This window comes from Aquarana catesbeiana, linkage group LG13 (assembly GCF_042186555.1).
Source record: "Aquarana catesbeiana isolate 2022-GZ linkage group LG13, ASM4218655v1, whole genome shotgun sequence".
Classification (NCBI taxonomy): domain Eukaryota; kingdom Metazoa; phylum Chordata; class Amphibia; order Anura; family Ranidae; genus Aquarana; species Aquarana catesbeiana.
Window position 1 is genome coordinate 217,651,757 of NC_133336.1, and position 14,727 is coordinate 217,666,483.

Here is a 14,727-nt window from a genome sequence, read left to right on the forward strand (position 1 = left end):
GGTCTGGGTAGGGGGCGGTCTGGTTAGGGGGCGGTCTGGTTAGGGGGCGGTTCTGGTTAGTGGTGGTCTGGGTAGGGGGCGGTCTGGGTAGGGGGCGGTCTGGTAGTGGCTGTCTGGGTAGGGGGCGGTCTGGTAGTGGCTGTCTGGGTAGGGGGCGGTCTGGTAGTGGCTGTCTGGGTAGGGAGCAGTCTGGGTAGGGGGCGGTCTGGGTAGGGGGCGGTTCTGCTTAGGGGGTGGTCTCGGTAGGGTGTGGTCTGGTAGTGGCTGTCTGGGTAGGGGGCGGTCTGGAAGTGGCTGTCTGGGTAGGGGGCGGTCTGGTAGTGGCTGTCTGGGTAGGGGGCGGTCTGGTAGTGGCTGTCTGGGTAGGGGGCGGTCTGGTAGTGGCTGTCTGGGTAGGGGGCGGTCTGGTAGTGGCTGTCTGGGTAGGGGGCGGTCTGGTAGTGGCTGTCTGGGTAGGGGGCGGTCTGGTAGTGGCTGTCTGGGTAGGGGGCGGTTTGGTAGTGGCTGTCTGGGTAGGGGGCGGTCTGGTAGTGGCTGTCTGGGTAGGGGGCGGTCTGGTAGTGGCTGTCTGGGTAGGGGGCGGTCTGGTAGTGGCTGTCTGGGTAGGGGGCGGTCTGGTAGTGGCTGTCTGGGTAGGGGGCGGTCTGGTAGTGGCTGTCTGGGTAGGGGGCGGTCTGGTAGTGGCTGTCTGGGTAGGGGGCGGTCTGGTAGTGGCTGTCTGGGTAGGGGGCGGTCTGGTAGTGGCGGTCTGGGCAGGGGGCGGTCTGGTAGTGGCTGTCTGGGCAGGGGGCGGTCTGGTAGTGGCGGTCTGGGTAGGGGTGGTCTGGGTAGGAGGTGGTCTGGTAGTTGCGGTCTGGGTAGGGGGCGGTCTGGTAGTGGCTGTCTGGGTAGGGGGTGGTCTGGTAGTTGCGGTCTGGGTAGGGGGCGGTCTGGTAGTTGCGGTCTGGGTAGGGGGCGGTCTGGTAGTGGCTGTCTGGGCAGGGGGCGGTCTGGTAGTGGCTGTCTGGGTAGGGGGCGGTCTGGTAGTGGCTGTCTGGGCAGGGGGTGGTCGGGGTAGTGGCTGTCTGGGTAGGGGCGGTCTGGTAGTGGCGGTCTGGGTAGGGGTGGTCGGGGTAGTGGCTGTCTGGGTAGGGGGCGGTCTGGTAGTGGCTGTCTGGGCAGGGGGTGGTCGGGGTAGTGGCGGTCTGGGTAGGGGTGGTCGGGGTAGTGGCTGTCTGGGTAGGGGGCGGTCTGGTAGTCGCTGTCTGGGTAGGGGGCGGTTCTGGGTAGGGGGCGGTCTCGGTAGGGCGTGGTCTGGTAGTGGCTGTCTGGGTAGGGGGCGGTCTGGTAGTGGCTGTCTGGGTAGGGGGCAGTCTGGTAGTGGCTGTCTGGGTAGGGGTGGTCGGGGTAGTGGCTGTCTGGGTAGGGGGCGGTCTGGTAGTGGCTGTCTGGGTAGGGGGCGGTCTGGTAGTCGCTGTCTGGGTAGAGGGCGGTTCTGGGTAGGGGGCGGTCTCGGTAGGGCGTGGTCTGGTAGTGGCTGTCTGGGTAGGGGGCAGTCTGGTAGTGGCTGTCTGGGTAGGGGTGGTCGGGGTAGGGGGCGGTCTGGTAGTGGCTGTCTGGGCAGGGGGCGGTCTGGTAGTGGCTGTCTGGGCAGGGGGTGGTCGGGGTAGTGGCGGTCTGGGTAGGGGTGGTCGGGGTAGTGGCTGTCTGGGTAGGAGGCGGTCTGGTAGTGGCGGTCTGGGTAGGGGTGGTCGGGGTAGTGGCTGTCTGGGTAGGGGGCGGTCTGGTAGTCGCTGTCTGGGTAGGGGGCGGTTCTGGGTAGGGGGCGGTCTCGGTAGGGCGGTCTGGTAGTGGCTGTCTGGGTAGGGGGCGGTCTGGTAGTGGCTGTCTGGGTAGGGGGCGGTCTGGTAGTGGCTGTCTGGGTAGGGGGCGGTTCTGGGTAGGGGGCGGTCTCGGTAGGGTGGTCTGGTAGTGGCTGTCTGGGTAGGGGGCGGTCTGGTAGTGGCTGTCTGGGTAGGGGGCGGTCTGGAAGTGGCTGTCTGGGTAGGGGGCGGTCTGGTAGTCGCTGTCTGGGTAGGGGGCGGTCTCGGTAGGGCGGTCTGGTAGTGGCTGTCTGGGTAGGGGGCGGTCTGGTAGTGGCTGCCTGGGTAGGGGGCGGTCTGGTAGTGGCTGTCTGGGTAGGGGGCGGTCTCGGTAGGGCGGTCTGGTAGTGGCTGTCTGGTAGTGGCTGTCTGGGTAGGGGGCGGTCTGGTAGTGGCGGTCTGGGCAGGGGGCGGTCTGGTAGTGGCTGTCTGGGTAGGGGGCGGTCTGGTAGTGGCTGTCTGGGTAGGGGGCGGTTCTGGGTAGGGGGCGGTCTGGTAGTGGCTGTCTGGGTAGGGGGCGGTCTGGTAGTCGCTGTCTGGGTAGGGGGCGGTTCTGGGTAGGGGGCGGTCTCGGTAGGGCGGTCTGGTAGTGGCTGTCTGGGTAGGGGGCAGTCTGGTAGTGGCTGTCTGGGTAGGGGTGGTCGGGGTAGGGGGCGGTCTGGGTAGAGGCGGTCGGGGGCGGTCTGGGTAGTGGACGTCGGGGTAGGAGGCGGTCTGGTAGTGGTGGTCTGGGTAGGGGTGATCTTAGCCTGTGGTGATCTCACGCTGTATCCTCTCCTCCAATCACAGCCCAAAGAGTCGTCTGATGCAGCTGAAGAAGGAGAGATTGGAGTATAACCCAAAGGATCACGAGTACGGTCTGCTGCCTGCCCCCATCCATATTGGTGAGTGGCTCCGCCTCCTCAGAGTCCTGTGAATGGGCAGGTTTGTGCCATTTATACAGAAATGGGCGTGGTTAACCACTTAAGCCCCGGGAGGATTTACCCCCTTAATGACCAGGCCATTTTTTGCGATACGTCACTGCGCCGCTTTAACTGACAATTGCGCGATTGCGCGAAGTTGTACCCAAACAAAATTGACGTCCTTTTTTCCCATAAATAGAGCTTTCTTTTGGTGGAATTTGATCATCTCTGCGTTTTTTATTTTTTTCGCTATAAACAAAAAAAAATAAGGACAATTTTGAAAACTTTTTGCTATAATATCCAAAAAAAATGTAAAAAAAAAATAATTTCTTCATCAGTTTAGGCCGATCTGTATTCTTCTACATATTTTTGGTAAAATAAAATTGCAATGAGCGTATATTGATTGGTTTGCGCAAAATGTATTTCTACAAAATAGGGGAAAGATTTATGACTAGAGGAGGAGCCAGATTACTTAATAGGAACAGACGATCTGTTTTTCCTCCCCTGTCAGAACTGGGATTTGTGTTTTTAAACACACAAATCCTCATTCTGGCTCTTGTGCCGGCGATCGTGCCCACCGGCCACACGCATCCAGGTACGTCGATTCGATCAGCGGTGCCAGTCTGCCGCCGTATATCAGCGTGAGCCGGTGGGCAAGTGGTTAATCCAATGTACTTCATGCCTACATACTGCCTGAAACTCCAGTGGGCTTTTCACAATGTGCATTAGAGAAGAAGAACACTAGGGGGCGCCAGATAAGTGCAACACCAAAGGGTTTATTATGGTTAAAAAGCCACATGCAAACTCCCAAAAATCTAAAATCAAAGCGCTGATCGGCACCTGCCATTGCCATTGGATGGAACCTCTCCAACCGGAAGAGCTGATGGTGGCAGCAAACAACGTGTGGTCAGTGAGGAAACATAGTCCAATGTACCAGGAAGTGAAGAGAGCCACTGGGGGGGAGGGGGCACCAGATAGGATGATGCATACCTCCCAACTGTCCCTGATACGCCGGGACCTTCCCGGAAGTTGGACCCTGTCCCGGGGAATCAGAGCTGAGTCCCGGAATGCCCGCGGCATGTGCGGGTTGTCTTGGTTCCCACACTTACATTGCAAGCCACATCTCTTCCCTCTGACACACACAGGACTGCAGAGCGGTGTGCATTGAACCCGCTCCTCCCCCTCCTCCCTCCTCTCTCCTCTTCCTCCGTCCTTCCCTCCTCCCTCCATCCTTCCTCCTCCTCCCTCCTCCCTCCTTCATCCTTCCTCCTCCTCCCTCCTTCATCCTTCATCCCTCCTCCTCCTCCTCCTCCTCCTCCTCCTCCTCCTCCTCCTCCTCCTCCTCCTCCTCCTCCTCCTCCCTTCTTCATCCTTCCTCCTCCCTCCCTCCTTCCTTCCTCCTCCTCCTCTCTCCTCCTTCAATCTTCCTCCTCCTCTCTCCTCTCTCCTCTTCCTCCGTCCTTCCCTCCTCCCTCCATCCTTCCTCCTCCTCCCTCCTTCATCCTTCCTCCTCCTCCATCCTTCCTCCTCCTCCATCCTTCCTCCTCCTCCTCCTCCTCCTCCTCCTCCCTCCCTCCCTCCCTCCCTCCCTCCCTCCCTCCTCCTCTCTCCTCCTTCAATCTTCCTCCTCCTCTCTCCTCCTTCCTTCCTCCTCCTCTCTCCTCCTTCAGTCTTCCTCCTCCTCTCTCCTCCCTCCTCTTCCTCCGTCCTTCCCTCCTCCCTCCATCCTTCCTCCTCCCTCCCTCCTTCATCCTTCCTCCTCCCTCCCTCCCTCCATCCTTCCTCCTCCTCCCTCCCTTCATCCTTCCTCCTCCTCCCTCCCTTCATCCTTCCTCCTCCTCCCTCCCTTCATCCTTCCTCCTCCTCCCTCCTTCATCCTTCCTCCTCCTCCTCCTCCTCCTCCCTTCTTCATCCTTCCTCTCTCCTCTCTCCTCTTCCTCCGTCCTTCCCTCCTCCCTCCATCCTTCCTCCTCCTTCATCCTTCCTCCTCCCTCCCTCCTCCTCTCTCCTCCTTCAATCTTCCTCCTCCTCCTCCTCCTCCTCCTCCTCCTCCTCCTCCTTGTGTGACGTTTTCCTGTACATAGAGGAGGACGAGGAAGAAGGAACGGCAATATCTGTCACAAGATCAGAGAAGTTACCATACAGGTAACCCTTGCACTGCTGGCACATCATCTCCGCATTGATGAGTTTTGGGAGAGGGGTTGGTTGTACCATCTTCAGGTTTGTCAGGTGGTAGAATTGTCTCTCCACTCTGCATGTCTGTGCCAAGGAAGCCAGCCAGACCCGGAGGGAGTAGTGGTGGAGTATGCAGTGGTAGAATTGTCTCTCCACTCTGCATGTCTGTGCCAAGGAAGCCAGCCAGACCCGGAGGGAGTAGTGGTGGAGTATGCAGTGGTAGAATTGTCTCTCCACTCTGCATGTCCCTGCCAAGGAAGCCAGCCAGACCCGGAGGGAGTAGTGGTGGAGTATGCAGTGGTAGAATTGTCTCTCCACTCTGCATGTCTGTGCCAAGGAAGCCAGCCAGACCCGGAGGGAGTAGTGGTGGAGTATGCAGTGGTAGAATTGTCTCTCCACTCTGCATGTCTGTGCCAAGGAAGCCAGCCAGACCCGGAGGGAGTAGTGGTGGAGTATGCAGTGGTAGAATTGTCTCTCCACTCTGCATGTCTGTGCCAAGGAAGCCAGCCAGACCCGGAGGGAGTAGTGGTGGAGTATGCAGTGGTAGAATTGTCTCTCCACTCTGCATGTCTGTGCCAAGGAAGCCAGCCAGACCCGGAGGGAGTAGTGGTGGAGTATGCAGTGGTAGAATTGTCTCTCCACTCTGCATGTCTGTGCCAAGGAAGCCAGCCAGACCCGGAGGGAGTAGTGGTGGAGTATGCAGTGGTAGAATTGTCTCTCCACTCTGCATGTCTGTGCCAAGGAAGCCAGCCAGACCCGGAGGGAGTAGTGGTGGAGTATGCAGTGGTAGAATTGTCTCTCCGCTCTGCATGTCTGTGCCAAGGAAGTCAGCCAGACCCGGAGGGAGTAGTGGTGGAGTATGCAGTGGTAGAATTGTCTCTCCACTCTGCATGTCCGTGCCAAGGAAGCCAGCCAGACCCGGAGGGAGTAGTGGTGGAGTATGCAGTGGTAGAATTGTCTCTCCACTCTGCATGTCTGTGCCAAGGAAGCCAGCCAGACCCGGAGGGAGTAGTGGTGGAGTATGCAGTGGTAGAATTGCTGGGTGGCAGGAAGGTGCATGGTCTGGGCTTCTGGACCACATTGCCCACCAATTTAGGTACATGGGGGAGGTTATTGGCATGTGGTAAGAGGGCAATTAGGTATATTACACACACAGCCCCCGGGGGAGGTGAAGTGTAGTACACACAATACACAGCCCCCGGGGGAGGTGAAGTGTAGTACACACAATACACAGCCCCCGGGGGAGGTGAAGTGTAGTACACACAATACACAGCCCCTGGGGGAGGTGAAGTGTAGTACACACAATACACAGCCCCTGGGGGAGGTGAAGTGTAGTACACACAATACACAGCCCCTGGGGGAGGTGAAGTGTAGTACACACAATACACAGTCTCCGGGGGAGGTGTAGTGTAGTACACACAATACACACACAGCCCCTGGGGGAGGTGAAGTGTAGTACACACAATACACAGTCTCCGGGGGAGGTGAAGTGTAGTACACACAATACACAGTCTCCGGGGGAGGTGAACTGTAGTACACACAATACACAGTCTCCGGGGGAGGTGAAGTGTAGTACACACAATACACAGCCCCTGGGGGAGGTGAAGTGTAGTACACACAATACACAGTCTCTGGGGGAGGTGAAGTGTAGTACACACAATACACAGCCCCCGGGGGAGGTGAAGTGTAGTACACACAATACACAGTCTCCGGGGGAGGTGAAGTGTAGTACACACAATACACAGTCTCTGGGGGAGGTGAAGTGTAGTACACACAATACACAGTCTCTGGGGGAGGTGAAGTGTAGTACACACAATACACAGCCCCCGGGGGAGGTGAAGTGTAGTACACACAATACACAGTCTCCGGGGGAGGTGTAGTGTAGTACACACAATACACACACAGCCCCTGGGGGACGTGAAGTGTAGTACACACAATACACAGTCTCCAGGGGAGGTGAAGTGTAGTACACACAATACACAGTCTCTGGGGGAGGTGAAGTGTAGTACACACAATACACAGCCCCCGGGGGAGGTGAAGTGTAGTACACACAATACACAGTCTCCGGGGGAGGTGAAGTGTAGTACACACAATACACAGCCCCTGGGGGAGGTGAAGTGTAGTACACACAATACACAGTCTCTGGGGGAGGTGAAGTGTAGTACACACAATACACAGCCCCCGGGGGAGGTGAAGTGTAGTACACACAATACACAGTCTCCGGGGGAGGTGTAGTGTAGTACACACAATACACACACAGCCCCTGGGGGACGTGAAGTGTAGTACACACAATACACAGCCCCTGGGGGACGTGAAGTGTAGTACACACAATACACAGCCCCTGGGGGAGGTGTAGTGTAGTACACACAATACACAGTCTCCGGGGGAGGTGAAGTGTAGTACACACAATACACAGCCCCTGGGGGAGGTGTAGTGTAGTACACACAATACACAGTCTCCGGGGGAGGTGAAGTGTAGTACACACAATACACAGTCTCCGGGGGAGGTGTAGTGTAGTACACACTGTAGTGTACGATTTCTGGGATGGATACGTTTCCTGATATCTCCGGAGAGGAAAGTTCCGTGTTTTCTGGCTGCCCTCCACCCCCGCTCAATGAAGTCTTTGTTTTCCTCCAGTGAGGTCATTCCAGACACACCCCGCCCCCTCCTGGAACCCGCCCCCTCTCCTTACATAACCAGCAACTCCGAGACTCTGATATCTTCCTCTCCACCCCTCCCCCATTCTACCCCATCAATGTTTAATCTGCCCCCCCCCCCCCCCCCCAGGAGGAACTCCGCACAAACCTTCTCCCCAAATTTCCTAATCACAGCCAGACAATGGGGAGATTCCCCTCAGTAGTTTGTGTCTCTGCCCCTCCCACAATGGGGAGATTTCTCTGCAGTAGTTTGTGTCTCTGCCCCTCCCACAATGGGGAGATTTCTCTGCAGTAGTTTGTGTCTCTGCCCCTCCCACAATGGGGAGATTCCCCTCAGTAGTTTGTGTCTCTGCCCCTCCCACAATGGGGAGATTCCCCTCAGTAGTTTGTGTCTCTGCCCCTCCCACAATGGGGAGATTCCCCTCAGTAGTTTGTGTCTCTGCCCCTCCCACAATGGGGAGATTTCCCTGCAGTAGTTTGTGTCTCTGCCCCTCCCACAATGGGGAGATTTCCTCCAGTAGTTTGTGTCTCTGCCCCTCCCACAATGGGGAGATTTCCTGCAGTAGTTTGTGTCTCTGCCCCTCCCACAATGGGGAGATTTCCTGCAGTAGTTTGTGTCTCTGCCCCTCCCACAATGGGGAGATTTCCTCCAGTAGTTTGTCTCTGCCCCTCCCACAATGGGGAGATTTCCCTGCAGTAGTTTGTGTCTCTGCCCCTCCCACAATGGGGAGATTTCCTGCAGTAGTTTGTGTCTCTGCTCCTCCCACAATGCTGACATTTCCTGCGGTAGTTTGTGTCTCTGCCCCTCCCACAATGGGGAGATTTCCGGCAGTAGTTTGTGTCTCTGCCCCTCTCACAATGGGGAGATTTCCTGCAGTAGTTTGTGTCTCTGCCCCTCCCACAATGGGGAGTTTTCCTCCAGTAGTTTGTGTCTCTGCCCCTCCCACAATGGGGAGTTTTCCTCCAGTAGTTTGTGTCTCTGCCCCTCCCACAATGGGGAGATTTCCTGCAGTAGTTTGTGTCTCTGCCCCTCCCACAATGGGGAGATTTCCTGCAGTAGTTTGTGTCTCTGCCCCTCCCACAATGGGGAGATTTCCCTCCAGTAGTTTGTGTCTCTGCCCCTCCCACAATGGGGAGATTCCCGCAGTAGTTTGTGTCTCTGCCCCTCCCACAATGGGGAGATTTCCCGCAGTAGTTTGTGTCTCTGCCCCTCCCACAATGGGGAGATTCCCCTCAGTAGTTTGTGTCTCTGCCCCTCCCACAATGGGGAGATTTCCTGCAGTAGTTTGTGTCTCTGCCCCTCCCACAATGGGGAGATTTCCTGCAGTACTTTGTGTCTCTGCCCCTCCCACAATGGGGAGATTTCCTGCAGTAGTTTGTGTCTCTGCCCCTCCCACAATATTGAGATTTCCTGCAGTAGTTTGTGTCTCTGCCCCTCCCACAATGGGGAGATTTCTCTGCAGTAGTTTGTGTCTCTGCCCCTCCCACAATGGGGAGATTTCCCCCAGTAGTTTGTGTCTCTGCCCCTCCCACAATGGGGAGATTTCCCCCAGTAGTTTGTGTCTCTGCCCCTCCCACAATGGGGCGGGTCTCATATCTGTTGGTGTCTCTTGCAGGGAAATATCTGAGACATAAGAGGAGTGACTTCCAGCTTCCATATGACATCCTGTGGCAGTGGAAACACAACCAGGTAAGCGCCCTCTCTGGGGTACACGCCCACATTGGGGTGTATAGTGTGGGGGATGGGATGACAGATCTTCTTCTTCTCTTTTCTCTTCTAGTTGTATAAGAAGCCGGATGTTCCCCTTTATAAGAAGATCCGCTGCAGTAAGTGACCCCAGGAAAGGACAAGCGGTGTCTGTGGCGCCCTCTCTCCTCTCTCTCGTTATGGTGGACCCCCCTTAGTAGCGCCCTCTCTCCCCTCTCTTGTTATGGTGAACCCCCTTAGTAGCGCCCTCTCTCCCCTCTCGTTATGGTGAACCCCCCGCAGTAACGCCCTCTCGTTATGGTGAACCCCCCTTAGTAGCGCCCTCTCTCCCCTCTCTTGTTATGGTGAACCCCCCTTAGTAGCGCCCTCTCTCCTCTCTCTCATTATGGTGAACCCCCCTTAGTAGCGCCCTCTCTCTCATTATGGTGAACCCCCCTTAGTAGCGCCCTCTCTCCCCTCTCGTTATGGTGAACCCCCCTTAGTAGCGCCCTCTCTCCCCTCTCTTGTTATGGTGAACCTCCCTTAGTAGCGCCCTCTCTCCCCTCTCGTTATGGTGAACCCCCTGCAGTAACGCCCTCTCTCCCCTCTCGTTATGGTGAACCCCCCGCAGTAACGCCCTCTCTCTCCTCTCTTGTTATGGTGAACCCCCCGCAGTAACGCCCTCTCTCCCCTCTCGTTATGGTGAACCCCCCGCAGTAGCGCCCTCTCTCGTTATGGTGGGCCCCCCTTAGTAGCGCCCTCTCTCCCCTCTCTCGTTATGGTGGGCCCCCTTAGTAGCGCCCTCTCTTGTTATGGTGGACCCCCCTTAGTAGCGCCCTCTCTTGTTATGGTGGACCCCCCTTAGTAGCGCCCTCTCTCCCCTCTCTTGTTATGGTGGCCCCCCCTTAGTAGCACCGTCTCTCCCCTCTCTCGTTATGGTGGGCCCCCCTTAGTAGCACCCTCTCTTGTTATGGTGGACCCCCCTTAGTAGCGCCTCTCTTGTTATGGTGGACCCCCCTTAGTAGCGCCCTCTCTCCCCTCTCTCGTTATGGTGGGCCCCCCTTAGTAGCACCCTCTCTTGTTATGGTGGGCCCCCCTTAGTAGCGCCCTCTCTTGTTATGGTGGGCCCCCCTTAGTAGCGCCCTCTCTTGTTATGGTGGGCCCCCCTTAGTAGCGCCCTCTCTTGTTATGGTGGGCCCCCCTTAGTAGCGCCCTCTCTTGTTATGGTGGACCCCTCTTAGTAGCGCCCTCTCTTGTTATGGTGGGCCCCCCTGTAGTAGCGCCCTCTCGTTATGGTGGACCCCCCTTAGTAGCGCCCTCTCTCCCCTCTCTTGTTGTGGTGGGCCCTCCTGTAGTAGCGCCCTCTCTCCCCTCTCGTTATGGTGGACCCCCCCGCAGTAGCGCCCTCTCTTGTTATGGTGGGCCCCCCTGTAGTAGCGCCGTCTCTCCCCTCTCTCGTTATGGTGGGCCCCCTGTAGTAGCGCCGTCTCTCCCCTCTCTCGTTATGGTGAACCCCCCTGTAGTAGCGCCCTCTCTCCCCTCTCGTTATGGTGGGCCCCCCTTAGTAGCGCCCTCTCTCCCCTCTCTTGTTATGGTGGGCCCCCCATAGTAGCGCCCTCTCTCTCTGTTTCCATAGATGTGTATGTGGATGTGAAGCCGTTATCGGGATATGAGGCCACCACATGTAACTGTAAAAGGTCGGACAATCTGGTGGATTGGGGCTGTGTGGAGGATTGCCTGAATCGGTGAGCATGCCGTGCAGTAACACAGAGAGGATGGTGATTGGTGGGCGGGGCTCCAGGCTGACGGTTTGGCTTCTCTTTGTAGGATGATATTTGCTGAGTGTTCCCCCAATACGTGTCCCTGCGGGGAGCGGTGCAGCAACCAGCGAATCCAGAGACACGAGTGGGTCCAATGCCTGGAGAGATTTCGGGCCGAGGGGAAGGGGTGGGGCATCCGCACCAAGCAGCCACTCAGAGCCTCGCAGTTCATCATCGAGTATCTGGGGGAAGTGGTGAGCGAGCAAGAGTTCAGGTAAGTCCCATGTCACGTGTGTCAGGGGAGAGCTGTGATTGGCTGGCTGAACGGGGGGAGGGACTTTGTGGGTGGGATTGGATGGGACTGTCTTTGTGTGGGTGGAAGAATTGTGCACATTATTCAGCAACTCTGCGTCTGTGGTACGGTGGGTGTGTCTGTGGTACGGTGGGTGTGTCTGTGGTGCGGTGGGTGTGTCTGGTACGGTAGGTGCGTCTGTGGTACGGTAGGTGCGTCTGTGGTACGGTGGTCGCGTCTGTGGTACGGTGGTCGCGTCTGTGGTACGGTGGTCGCGTCTGTGGTACGGTGGTCGCGTCTGTGGTACGGTGGTCGCGTCTGTGGTACGGTGGTCGCGTCTGTGGTACGGTAGGTGTGTCTGGTACGGTAGGTGCGTCTGTGGTACGGTAGGTGCATCTGTGGTACGGTGATCGCGTCTGTGGTACGGTGGTCGCGTCTGTGGTACGGTAGGTACGGTGGGTGCGTCTGTGGTACGGTAGGTGCGTCTGTGGTACGGTGGTCGCGTCTGTGGTACGGTGGTCGCGTCTGTGGTACGGTAGATGCGTCTGTGGTACGGTGGGTGTGTCTGTGGTACATTCCCTGTGTCTGTGGTACGGTGGGTGTGTCTGTGGTACGGTGGGTGTGTCTGTGGTACAATCCCTGTGTCTGTGGTACGGTGGGTGTGTCTGTGGTACGGTGGGTGGTTCTGTGGTACAATCCCTGTGTCTGTGGTACAGTGAGTTCGTCTGTGGTACAATCCCTGTGTCTGTGGTACAGTGAGTTCGTCTGTGGTACAATCCCTGTGTCTGTGGTACGGTGGGTGCGTCTGTGGTACGGTGGGTGCGTCTGTGGTGCGGTGGGTGCGTCTGTGGTGCGGTGGGTGCTTCTGTGGTACGGTAGGTGCGTCTGTGGTGCGATGGGTGCGTCTGTGGTGCGATGGGTGCGTCTGTGGTACAGTGGGTGTGTCTGTGGTACAATCCCTGTGTCTGTGGTACAGTGAGTTCGTCTGTGGTACAATCCCTGTGTCTGTGGTACGGTGGGTGTGGCTGTGGTGCGTGGTACGGTGGGTGTGTCTGTGGTATGGTGGGTGTGTCTGTGGTACAATCCCTGTGTCTGTGGTATGGTGGGTGTGTCTGTGGTACAATCCCTGTGTCTGTGGTACGGTGGGTGTGGCTGTGGTACGGTGGGTGTGTCTGTGGTATGGTGGGTGTGTCTGTGGTACAATCCCTGTGTCTGTGGTATGGTGGGTGTGTCTGTGGTACAATCCCTGTGTCTGTGGTATGGTGGGTGTGTCTGTGGTACAATCCCTGTGTCTGTGGTACAGTGAGTTCGTCTGTGGTACAATCCCTGTGTCTGTGGTACGGTGGGTGTGTGTCTGTGGTACGGTGGGTGCGTCTGTGGTGCAGTGGGTGTGTCTGGTACAATCCCTGTGTCTGTGGTGTGGTGGGTGTGTCTGTGGTACAATCCCTGTGTCTGTGGCACGGTGGGGGTGTCTGTGGCACGGTGGGGGTGTCTGTGGTACGGTGGGTGTGTCTGTGGTACGGTGGGTGCACGGTGGGTGCGTCTGTGGTACGGTGGGTGCGTCTGTGGTACAATCCCTGTGTCTGTGGTACAGTGAGTTCGTCTGTGGTACAATCCCCGTGTCTGTGGTACGGTGGGTGCATCTGTGGTATGGTGGGTGTGTCTGTGGTACAATCCCTGTGTCTGTGGTACGGTGGGTGCATCTGTGGTACAATCCCTGTGTCTGTGGTACGGTGGGTGCGTCTGTGGTACGGTAGGTGCGTCTGTAGTACGGTGGGTGCGTCTGTGGTACGGTAGGTGCGTCTGTGGTGCGATGGGTGCGTCTGTGGTACAGTGGGTGCGTCTGTGGTACGGTAGGTGCGTCTGTGGTACGGTAGGTGCGTCTGTGGTACGATGGGTGCGTCTGTGGTACGGTGGGTGCGTCTGTGGTACGGTGGGTGCGTCTGTGGTGCGATGGGTGCGTCTGTGGTACGGTGGGTGTGTCTGTGGTACAATCCCTGTGTCTGTGGTACGGTGGGTGTGGCTGTGGTGCGTGGTACGGTGGGTGTGTCTGTGGTATGGTGGGTGTGTCTGTGGTACAATCCCTGTGTCTGTGGTATGGTGGGTGTGTCTGTGGTACAATCCCTGTGTCTGTGGTACGGTGGGTGTGTCTGTGGTACGGTGGGTGTGTCTGTGGTACGGTGGGTGTGTCTGTGGTATGGTGGGTGTGTCTGTGGTACAATCCCTGTGTCTGTGGTATGGTGGGTGTGTCTGTGGTACAATCCCTGTGTCTGTGGTACAGTGAGTTCGTCTGTGGTACAATCCCTGTGTCTGTGGTACGGTGGGTGTGCGTCTGTGGTACGGTGGGTGCGTCTGTGGTACGGTGGGTGTGTCTGGTACAATCCCTGTGTCTGTGGTGTGTTGGGTGTGTCTGTGGTACAATCCCTGTGTCTGTGGCATGGTGGGGGTGTCTGTGGCACGGTGGGGGTGTCTGTGGCACGGTGGGGGTGTCTGTGGTACGGTGGGTGTGTCTGTGGTACAATCCCTGTGTCTGTGGTACGGTGGGTGCGTCTGTGGTACGGTGGGTGCGTCTGTGGTACAATCCCTGTGTCTGTGGTACAATGAGTTCGTCTGTGGTACAATCCCTGTGTCTGTGGTACAATCCCTGTGTCTGTGGTACAGTGAGTTCGTCTGTGGTACAATCCCTGTGTCTGTGGTACGGTGGGTACATCTGTGGTATGGTGGGTGTGTCTGTGGTACAATCCCTGTGTCTGTGGTACGGTGGGTGCGTCTGTGGTACGGTGGGTGCGTCTGTGGTACGGTAGGTGCGTCTGTGGTACGGTAGGTGCGTCTGTGGTGCGATGGGTGTGTCTGTGGTGTGATGGGTGCGTCTGTGGTACGGTAGGTGCGTCTGTGGTACGGTAGGTGCGTCTGTGGTGCGATGGGTGCGTCTGTGGTACGGTGGGTGCGTCTGTGGTGCGATGGGTGCGTCTGTGGTACGGTGGGTGCGTCTGTGGTACGGTGGGTGCGTCTGTGGTACGGTGGGTGCGTCTGTGGTACAATCCCTGTGTTTATGGTATGGTGGGTGTGCCTGTGGTACGGTGGGTGTGTCTGTGGTACAATCCCTGTGTCTGTGGTACGGTGGGTGTGTCTGTGGTACAATCCCTGTGTCTGTGGTACGGTGGGTGTGTCTGTGGTACAATCCCTGTGTCTGTGGTACAGTGAGTTCTTCTGTGGTACAATCCCTGTGTCTGTGGTACGGTGGGTGTGTCTGTGGTACAATCCCTGTGTCTGTGCTACGGTGGGTGCATCTGTTGTACGGTGGGTGCGTCTGTGGTGCAGTGGGTGCGTCTGTGGTGCGGTGGGTGCGTCTGTGGTACGGTAGGTGCGTCTGTGGTACGGTAGGTGCGTCTGTGGTGCGATGGGTGCGTCTG

At 57.5% G+C, this 14,727-nt stretch overlaps 1 protein-coding gene across 2 annotated transcripts in view; it reads left to right on the forward strand.

Moving 5' to 3' along the window:
- The window catches only part of ASH1L (ASH1 like histone lysine methyltransferase), a 120,933-nt gene that overhangs the window by 60,238 nt on the left and 45,968 nt on the right, over nt 1–14,727 (forward strand). For both annotated transcript variants that reach the window (XM_073608816.1, XM_073608817.1), the window contains exons 7-11: nt 2,631–2,725; nt 9,192–9,265; nt 9,357–9,402; nt 10,899–11,007; nt 11,090–11,296. In XM_073608816.1, the coding sequence (XP_073464917.1) occupies nt 2,631–2,725; nt 9,192–9,265; nt 9,357–9,402; nt 10,899–11,007; nt 11,090–11,296 (531 nt within the window). The remainder of the gene's footprint in view (nt 1–2,630; nt 2,726–9,191; nt 9,266–9,356; nt 9,403–10,898; nt 11,008–11,089; nt 11,297–14,727) is intronic.